Source organism: Otolemur garnettii, unplaced genomic scaffold, assembly GCF_000181295.1.
Source record: "Otolemur garnettii isolate 467f Iridium unplaced genomic scaffold, OtoGar3 scaffold00018, whole genome shotgun sequence".
NCBI classification, from domain to species: Eukaryota; Metazoa; Chordata; class Mammalia; order Primates; family Galagidae; genus Otolemur; species Otolemur garnettii.
Window position 1 is genome coordinate 26,137,725 of NW_003852413.1, and position 10,249 is coordinate 26,147,973.

Here is a 10,249-nt window from a genome sequence, read left to right on the forward strand (position 1 = left end):
AAAAAAAAAAAAAAAAAAGAGGGAATGTTCTGTCACTAAAAATTTTCAATCCCAGTCAGCCAGGAATTTTGTAGAAGGGATTTATTATGTGCTGGTATCAACAGGCCAGGAGGGTTTTAATCAAGCTTTGCTGTCTATGTTTGTTTATGGAAACACACACTTTTCATTTTCCAATTATAAAATTAAATTATTATAGGGATTATGCTCTTCAGACTACTCACATATCTCCTTCCCCTATTCTCCACCTCCACTAATGATTTCTAGATCACTGATTGTCACCACACTGGAATTATTTGGGGAGTTTTAAAAATTCTGATGCTGGGGTCCCACCTGCAGGGATGCTACATGCAGCCTGGGCATTGGGAATTTTCTAGTTCCCCAGGGAATTGTGCAGTCAAGGTTGAGACCTGGTCTAGATCCTTGCTACTCACAGTGTGATCTACAGGCCAGTAGCATCAGTATTACTTGGCAGCCTGTTAGAGACACAGACCCTTGGGCTCACTGGGACCCACTAAATCTGATTTCTGCATTTTAAAAAGATCTCCCAGGTAGCCTCAACCTCTAAACCCACCTTCACAGACTGTGATCCTTTAATAAGGATCAGTTGGCTGAGTCTTATGCTGGATTGTATTTGCTTTCCTTGAGCTCAAGCCTGCTGACCAGGGACAGCCTGGATAAGCAAGTGGCCTACTAGCCACAAAGAGGAGCAAGGCTGGGTGAATGTTTGCTGTGACTAAGCCGGGTCACAGAATGACTATTATTTGCACTGGTTGGCATTGAACTTGCAACTCTTGAAAACTGCTTCCTTTAACCGTATGGGTGTGTGCTTCAGTCACTATTACTGGCAGAGCTCTTCCAAGGGCAGCCTCCTGTGGATGTCCCCTGAAGCCTGAGTACAGGAAGGCACATTAATCTATGGCCACCTACAGGAGTGACTGCTGCCATAACCTATCTTGCCCTTTTTCTTGTGCTGTAGGCTAGGACTTTCATGAGTACATATGCCGCACCCAACTTGTGTTATTAGGGGCCGAGTATCCTCCCAGCTTTGAGTGTGGTCTCAGCTTTTACCATTTCAGTTCTCCATCCATCAGTCACTTGTGCCAAATCCATAATAAAAGTTCATCAGGCATTTGTGATATGAATGTTCCACCTGGCCTGTCTCGCCTCATTCTCTCCTCCCCCCTGGAAGGAGGAAGTTGGGGAATTTAATCAACTTTCTTCCCACCTGGCTTCTCCCACCATGTAGGCTGGGCGTCCACCAGGGGGAGCCCGCTGCCCAGGGTTGGCTCCTCTGGGCAGTAAAGGCCAGTTCCAGCTGGCTTCCTCTGCCCCCCTTCCTCGGTTTGGGTCGTGTCCCAGTGAAACTGTGGTCGATAACCCGTAGCCTTTCCCAGTCCTGTACATATTTGCACTCTCGGTTCCTCCTCCTCCTCTGGTGGAAACTTGCAGCTGCCCCACTCTTGCCTCTCTGGGCAGCCATATCTCCGTCCTCCCAGCCCTACGGCGGTTAGGGATATACATGGACTTTCCCTGGAAGGTTCCTGCAGAGATCACTGGAGCTGTGGAGCAGGGTGGGCATGCAAGGGGCAGAGGGACCTTAGATGCTTTTACTTGGAAGGGTAGTGTTGGTGCTTGAAAAGGTGGAGGGACAGTGCCAGTATCATGTAGAAACTTGGATCGGTGGCCGAGGGTCCATCTTCATCCCCTGCCTCAGAGAACCCCAGAATAGACTAATGTGGGAAGTGCCTATAGTCTGGGACCTTAGAGGACACCCATCCTTGAATCTGGTTGGCTTTATGCCATTGGTTCCAGAATTTGTGTAGCCCACTCCAATGATGGCCCCCTCTCAGGACCCTAAGGCCTAGATATTGCCCTCTCTCTTACCCATCTCCCCTTCTGCAGAAGGTATCTACGAGGCTTTTCTTTGTTTCCAGCCTTAGTTTCCTATCCCCCTGCAGGAGAGAATCAACAGTAGAAGGGCTGGAGTGGGGTGTCACCTATAGCTAAGGCGCCAGCCATATACACCAGAGCTGGTGGGTTCCAATCCAGACTGGGCCTGCCAAACGATGCCAACCAGAAAAAAAAAAATAGCTGGTGTGTGGCAGGCGCCTATAGTCCCAGCTACTAGGGAGGCTGAGGCAAGAGAATCGCTCAAGCCCGGGAGTTGGAGGTTACCATGAGCTGTGACACCACAGCACTCTACCCAGGATTATAGCTTGAGGCTCTGTCTCAAAATCCCAGGGTGATAGCTTGAGGCTCTGTCTCCAAAAAAAAAAAGAGTAGAAGGGCAGTGGCCACACACACTGTCCAGCTGTGGCTTCAGTCCCTGCTCTGCCACTTCAAATGCCTAACTTAGGGTGAAAGACTTAACTTATCCAAGTCTCAGCTAACTCATCTGGAAAATGGGGACAATGATAGCACCTGTCTGAGGTGATAAGATTAAATGAGGAACCTTGTTCCAGAGCTCCCTGTAGTAAGCAGTCCATAAACGTTAGCTATAAAGACTGGGCAGGGCTGCAAGCATGGGGATAGTTGGCTCCTCCATGGGAAGCTTTATGGATTGAGTAATTGGTGGGATTCTAGAGAGTTCTGAGTAGTGGGGAGGAGGAGGGGAAGTGGCTTTGCAAAGGACAGCACCTCCCTTCTGTCCCTCCTGCTCCTGGTCTCTCTCACTTATCCTCAGAGTTCCCCAGGCCTGGGTGAGGTATCTAACAAAGGCCCCCTTGTGTGGGTCTGTTTGTTGTGGTAATAAATTTCCTGAGCAACCTCCCTGGGGTGGGGTAGCCCAGCAGCCTGCAAAGAGCTGGCCTGGAAGCTGTAGGACCACATTGTTTAGTGGCCACTTTGGTCTTTTCCCTGTGTTTCTACCATGAGCTTGAGAGATTTGGCCAGTTTTTTTCTAGTTCTAGCTCTTATGACTTGATAAAGAGCTGGGTCTAGGCCAAAGTGGCTCATGTCTGTAATCCTAGCACTTTGGGAGGCCGAAGCAGGTGGATCACTTGAGTTCAGGAGTTTGAGAACAGCCTGAGCAAGAGCAAGACCCTCTCTACTAAAAATAGAAAAATAAGCAGGACATGGGGGCTGGCGCCTGTAATCCCAGCTACTCGGGAGGCTGAGGCAAGATGATTGCTTGAGCCCAAGAGTTTGAGGTTGCTGTGATCTAAGATACCACCGCACTCTACCCAGGGTGACAGAGTGAGACTCTATCTCAAAAAAGGAGGGAAAGAAAGAACTAGACCTAATATCATAGGGAGAGAGCTTTCTCCTTTTCCTTAAACTGAAGTTATGGGGTATGGTGGAATTTCTCATAAAAGAAGGGGGAAGGAAACCAAAATTTCACTGAGCACCTACTATCGGCCACTTAATACTGGCCACTCCCTATGAAATAGGCATTATCACAGCCCCTCCCCCTTTTTTAGAGACAGAGTCTCACTTTGTTGCCCTCAGTAGAGTGCTGTAGAGTGCACAGCTCACAGCAACCTCCAACTCTTGGGCTTAGGTGATTCTCTTGCCTCAGCCTCCTGAGTAGCTAGGACTATAGGCACCCGCTACAATGCCCGGCTACTTTTTGGTTATAGTTGTCATTGTTGTTTGGTGGGCCTGGGCTGGATTCAAACCCACTAGCTCCTGTGTATGTGGCTGGTGCCTTAGCTGCTTGAGCTATAGGCGTCAAGCCTATTACAGCCCCCTTTTACAGAAGGAACTTAGGCTCAGAGGAGTTTTTAAAATAATGTTCCCAACTCGGTGCCTGTGGCTCAAGTGGCTAAGGCGCCAGCCATATACACCTAAGGTGACAGGTTTGAATCCAGCCTGGGCCTGCCAAACAATGATGGCTGCAACCAAAAAATAGCCGGGCGTTGTGGCGGGCACCTGTGGTCCCAGCTACTTGGTAGGTGGAGGCAGGAGCCTCTCTTGAGCTCAGGAGTTGGAGGTTGCTGTGAGCTGTGATGCCATAACACTCTACCCAGGGGGACAGCTTGAGGCTCTGTCTCAAAAAATAATAATAATAATAATAATAATGTTCCCATGGCTTGGCACCCATTGCCCAGTGGTTAGGGCGCCAGCTACATACACCGGGGCTGGCAGGTTTGAACCTGGCCCAGGCCAGTGAAACAACAATGACAACTACAACAACAACAAAAAATAGCTGGGTGTTGTGGTGGGTACCTGTAGTCTCAGCTACTTGGGAGGCTGAGGCAAGAGAATCGCTTAAGCCCCAGGGTTTGAGGTTGCTGTGAGCTGTGATGCCATAGCACTCAACCGAGGGCGACATAGTAAAACTGTGTCTCAGAAAATAAATAAAAAACAAAATAATGTTCCTAAAGTCACCCAGCTGCTAAGGGGTGAAGCCAAAGTGAATCCTGACCCACACCAAACCACTGGGACTTTGGAGTCAGTCATTGAAGGTCTGCCCCATCCTCTTGGAGCACTTGAAGGTCTTTCTGTAGGCCAGAGAATAGACCACTGAGGTGTAACTAGCTTCTTCCTCTGCTCCCCCACTCTCCATACTAAGCATAGCTTGATGGTGAAATTAGTGACCCAGTTTCTACATTGTCAGACCTGGGGATCAGTTCTGAAGCCTTAAAAGAACATTCCAAGAACTAAGGCTCACTTTACTCACCTGAAGGCATCTCAATAAATGCATGACAAGAGCATAAGTAGGTTCTCTGCTTTTGCAGCATTGTTTATTACGAGAAACCTATAATTACTCTTTTAGACAAAATTTGAGGTCCCAGGCCTCATTTCTGGGTCTAATCCATCTTAAATACTAGTAGGGGAAGGGAGAGGAGGAAACTGGCTGCTTTGAGCTCCTACTGGAGCTTCCCTACCTAGTCCCCCAGTTTGGACCCTTGTGCCATTGTAGCTTTGAGGGTGTGTGACATGGCACCTGCACAAGTGGTGACCAGAGGAGTAACCAATGGGATCACTAATCTGGCCTTCTGTGGCAACCCCCACCCCACCCCGATGGAGTGCCAGGGTCTTCTGTGCCCTCCACACCTGGGGACAAAGTTCCAGGAAGTTTACCTCTTGTGTTAGGAAGTGAGCTCAAGTTCAGTGTCTCTGCTTCTGGTGCCACAGAAGCCACACACCCCCCATCACGTGGCATCTGGAAAATGTGCTCTACTCAGGATTGATCCAGGGAACAGTCACAGGTAGAGAAAATAGAGGGAGTGGCAATTTAAATTCACCCTTGACCCTGTGCCCAGGGAGGAGGTAAAATCTGTCCACCTCCCTCTGTCCATTCTCTGCCAAGTCCACCTCCCTGCTGGCCCTATCATTGCTTCAAGGAGGGCTGTCCTTCCTGGATGAGTATTCACCCCTGAATTGGAGTGCCTTTGTATGTGGTCAGGAGAGGGTGGGAAAACCCTTGCTGTCTCAAGCCTTACAAAAATGAGGCACGTAAATACAAACCTAACAGCCAGACATTTCCTGCCAGCAGGCATCAACTGCCTCCACAATGGCTTCAGCTATGACCAAAACGGCCAGTGTGGCAAGCTCCTGTCTCAGATCCAGCTGATGGCAGGGAGCCAGGAGGTGCTAGCATCTTCCTCAGCCCTTCACTGTCCTTTGCCCTCCCGACGATGAAAGAGGTTGGGGTTCTCTGCCAGTGTGGGTCGAACTTTGTTCTCCTTAAAGCGGCCTGAATTGGAGACTTTCACATGCTTGCCCTTTGTGTTCTTGTCCACAATCTTCTCCAGGCGGGTGTTAAAGTTGCTGTCGGGGCCCCCAGCACCAGGCCCCGGGGGCTCTGCACCTCCCTCCGTTTGAGCATAGGTGTCAGGGATCTCATACAGCACCTTGGGAGTGGATTTCTTTTTCCGGAGGAAGGTCAGCTTCCACCAACCAACTTCAGCCATGGTGCTCCCTGAGCCTCAGCTTTCTGTTGGAGCAGAGTGGGGAGACAAAGGGGTCAGCAGGAGGAGGGGTGGGCCCTTTGGACCAGTGCTCCCTAGACTCCTAATCATGGGCTCTTCCAGGTCAACAGGAAGCCACCCAAGCCAGACAGAGGGTCCACACCATTCCCTTGCAGGATTGTAGAGAGCTTTGAGAACATTCCTGCCAGGCCTCTCAGGGCTGCAGACAGGTGAACAACTTGCCCAGGTCACACAGCATCCAGCCCTTTGATACTGTTCCCAAACTCTTCCTGTTGCCAGGTGTGGGCAGAGGGATGGAATCACCTTGTGCATTTTGCTTGGAATTGATTACAAAATTGAATAGAATTCGTGATATTCCAAGCAATTTGAACTTCCCTATGGTGACCATCACGGCTAATGCAGCTGGGAACTGCCCTAGCTTTGTGATTCCAGCAAGCCTCTTCTCTGAGGCTCAGTTTTCTCATCCATCCTTTCCAGTCCTAGCATTTAGCTCTACTGGTAATCCCTGCACACAGAGGGTAGCCATGCTTTGCAAAATAAAACTTATGATAATGGGATTAATTATTAAGGGACATGTCCCTTCTCCACCAATCTTCCACAAGGACAGAAGTTGGGCAATTAGGTGGAGCCCAGAGGTACTCATGAGATGTGGTCAACATAGGCTGTACCTTCTGTAAGGGCACTGACTAGGGCAGGGTGCAGGGGTGAAATCAGGCCTCTCCACTGCCAGACAATGTGCCTTGACATGGAACTGCCTTCTCCAAGGGCCTCACTTTTTACTAATTTTCACAAAGGTGCTGGTGAGCTAGTAGTGGAAGTTCTGGGACATGAAAGTTGCCTAGACAGTGGCTGGGGCAGGCAAGGTAGGGGCAGGGGATGGTCGACTACAGCAGGCAGAGGCCCGGAGACTACAGGTGAGGTGGGTGCTGTAGTTCCCAGGACTCGAGGAAGAGTGTGCAGCAGCTGGCCAGTGTACACCAGAAAGCTGGGAGCTCAGCCAACATGGCCCAGGCAAATGTATTTCCTCCTTTGAAAAATGGGTGGTCTTCACAGTGTTTTCAAAAAAGACCAGAAAAAAATACTCCAGGTGGGGCTCAGTGACTCACACCTGTACTCCTAGCACTCTGGGAGGCCAAGGCCAATGGATTACTTGAGCTCAGGAGTTTGAGACCAGCCTGAGCAAGAGCAAGACCCTGTCTCTACTAAAAATAGGAGGCTACTTGGGAGGCTGAAGCAAGAGGATCGTTTGTGCCCAGGAGTTTAAGGTTGCTGTGAGCTGTGATGACACCATGGGTCTCTATCCTAGAGAGACTAAGCTAACATGAGACTCTGTCTCCAAAAAAAAAAAAAAAGGGATTGGCTGGGCACTTGGGAGACCAAGGTGGGTGGATTGCCTGACCTCATGAGTTCGAGACCAGCCTGAGCAAAAGTGAGACCCCATCTCTAAAAATAGCCGGGTTTTGTGGCAGGTGCCTGTAGTCTCAGCTACTTGGAAGGCTGAGGCAAGAGAATTGCTTAAGTCTAAGAGTTTGAGGTTGCTGTGAGCTGTGATGCCACAGCATTCTACTACCAAGGGTGACAAAGTGAGACTCTGTCTCAAAAAAAAAATAAAAAGTCCTTTTTAGAGATGGGATCTTGTAATATTGCCCAGGCAAGTCTAGAACTTCTGGGTTCAAGACCTCAGCCCCTGAAAGTGCTGGGATTACAGGCATGAGCCACCACACCTGGCCTCCTCTCTAATTTTCTGACTTCCAGAATTTCCATAAGGGAACATGTCAAATTCAGGAAAAATGAAAGCAGGATGCAGGCCTGGGCTTGTAAGGAGTTGAATGCCTATGCGGATCTGTCACTGCTATTGTCTCCTGCCCCTCCATATTCTCACCCCCTCCTCAGAGCACACACCCAGAGGTCTCCTTCCCACTTTTTTGTCTGGGAAGCAGCTCCCACATTGCTAGCTTTGTCCCTTTAGCAGGAGGCAACTAGCAAGAAGCTGAGGAGAGATCTCATGCAGCTCCCACTCAGAGAGTGAAAGAGAGGGTGAGAGTGGCCAGATAAATCCTTTTAGGGCACCCTGGAGAGGTGAGTGCACCAAGGAACAGCCTGAGACGTTTGCTTTGGCAGCTTGCCCCACCTGGGTTTAACACAGCCTCACACAGAACTTGGTGTTCCAGAATGGGTTTCTGGAAGGAGGTGAGGAAAGGGCAGGGAAGGAAGGACAGGGTGCTTGTTTGGTCTGTGGGTGCCCCTGTCACTGCCTTGTCTAAGGCAAGGTCCATAGCCCCACCAGCAACCCATCCAGAGCTACCAAAGAACTTGGGAGATGGAAGAACAGAAGATCCCGCTCCTGAGCTAACTATAACCACGAGATTTCCTAGCTCCATGAGAGAAAGTAGCTTCTGCCTCTGCCAGTACAAATGTGCCCATTTTAACAGGTATTTCAAGTTGGCATCCCCAGGGCTTAACTCTTCTTGGAGTAAAGGGAGCCACAGATCACGAGGAACTGGTCAGAAAACACAGAGATAGGAATAGCCCATGCTGCCCTGTCCTAGGGCCTCCACCAAAGCACCAAGGCACTGGTGCTCTTGCGTCCTGGTCTTGTACCCTGGCATCCCTAGGATGCTCTTTGCAGGCTGTCCTATCTATTCTGTTCAGGAGGACTTGTGGACACCAGTAAGCAGGTGTCTGCCCCTGTAGGCAGGCCTGACAAGGAAATCTGAATTTGAGAAACAGATTAATTAGTGGACTATTCTTTGTTTTACAAAATAACCCAGGTATAGGATTCTTTAGATGGTGATGATAAAAGACGGTATGAAATCTGATTTACTTTAAAAACAGCCAAAAAAAGGTGATATGTTGTCCAAACTTCCCAGATACTCAGAGTTGCAAAAAACAAGACAGCCACAGCTACATCCCAACCAGAGAGGGGACTTGGGACAGGGAGCATGGGTGAATGGGATTTCAAACAGACCCAGCATTTAGTGACATGTGGTGGGCCCTGCAGTCCGCTTGTGCAAGGCGCTGAGCTGGCCAAGCTGCCTCTGGTCCCTTGCCCTGGGGCACTGCAATCCGTGGGATGATAGAAATCAGCCTCTGAGGACTCCAGTGCCACCTCTGCTGTTTGCACAGCTTTGGGGCCCATAAAGGGCCTCCTGGGACAGCCCGCCACCCCCTGCCTTTGGCGGTCAACACTGGGTCATGCAAGTGGCTGCCCCAGGACAGGTCCCTCCACCCCAACTGGGTTCTGTGAAGGGCTTTGCCTAGACTGGGCTGGGCCCCTTCTGAGCTGGGACAAGTTAACCATTGACTGGGGTGGGGGTGGCGGGGTGGAGGTGCAGATAGGGGGTGCAAGTCAGCTTCTGTGTTGTAAGACAAAACCTGCAATCCCCTCCCCCATCTTTCTGCTGAGCCCCTAGTGCCACTTGTCCATGCTGAACATGACAGGGGTACGCTGGACTGGAAAGGAGAAATGCACCTATGAGACAGCTGGAAGCATGTTCCAAGCTGAGAGGTCGGAGGGGATGGGCTCCAGGTAAGCAAGAGTTAAAAGACAACTGCTCTGGAGTGTAACTTTCTCAGCAGGATCTCTGTTGGAGGCCTGGAATTGATTCCAAGAGGTCAGTGGGATGAGTCCAGAATGGAAACAGCTTGTTTGGGTTTCCCTTCCCCCTGGGCTTGTCAACCATGCAGGCAGGACTGGGTGCCCAGACTGAGACTGTGCCTTGATTTCCCCACCCACCAGCCCTCTGCATGTACCTGTAATCCCGACTGCTCCGGGCTGGAGGTGAGACCTTCCCTAGAGGAGTTGAGTGTAGGAGCTGCCTGGGAGGGTGAGACTTGGGGAAGAGGAGGTGCCTCCAGGGTGCCACAGCAGGCAAGGCTCAGGCCAGGAGAGTGGGTAGGAGCAGCTGTACCTCAGGTGCAAGAGAAACAGGTGCAGGAGTGGGTACCTGCTCGCTCCACTGCCGCTCCCGGAGTCAAGGTGAACCTGAAACCCAGCCCCTCCCGGCTAAGTAAACAGAAGCAGAGGCCGGCTCAGGCTAATGAATATTCATCACCCCAGAAATCCAATCCCAGAGCCCCTACATCTACCCAGAAGCCAGGGTCCTCCAGGGACCGCTGAGCCAGAGGAGGGAATCCCAAGGGAAGTCTGGGGTGGGGAGCACACAGCCTCCCTACTCAGTTCCCCCAGTCTCAGGTGTCTGGTTGCACCCCCTCCTCAGGCTGTAGCTAAGATCACCCTCACCCATTTCATCCTCCAGCGAGGCTCAGACCCCATCACTAGCATGACCACCAACTGGATGTTGCTCAGGATATAACCGGGAAAGGGTTAAAGGCCAGTACTCCCATTGGCAGTCTGGGCAGGAGAGCACCCC

General features: G+C 50.7%; 1 protein-coding gene across 1 annotated transcript; it reads right to left on the minus strand.

The window, feature by feature from the left end:
* Window positions 1-4,659: 4,659 nt before the first annotated feature.
* Window positions 4,660-9,814, minus strand: PRR15L (proline rich 15 like). Its single transcript, XM_012803072.2, has 2 exons — window positions 9,630-9,814; window positions 4,660-5,881 (listed from the first exon to the last, which is right to left on the minus strand). Exon 2 carries the CDS (start codon window positions 5,856-5,858, stop codon window positions 5,559-5,561), a length of 300 nt encoding a protein of 99 aa, XP_012658526.1. The 5' UTR covers window positions 5,859-5,881; window positions 9,630-9,814; the 3' UTR covers window positions 4,660-5,558.
* Between the last annotated feature and the right edge of the window lie 435 nt (window positions 9,815-10,249).

Coding starts and splice junctions, on each gene's coding strand:
- PRR15L (XM_012803072.2), bottom strand. CDS start 5,858: ATGGCTGAAGTTGGTTGGTGGAAGCTGACCTTCCTCCGGAAAAAGAAA.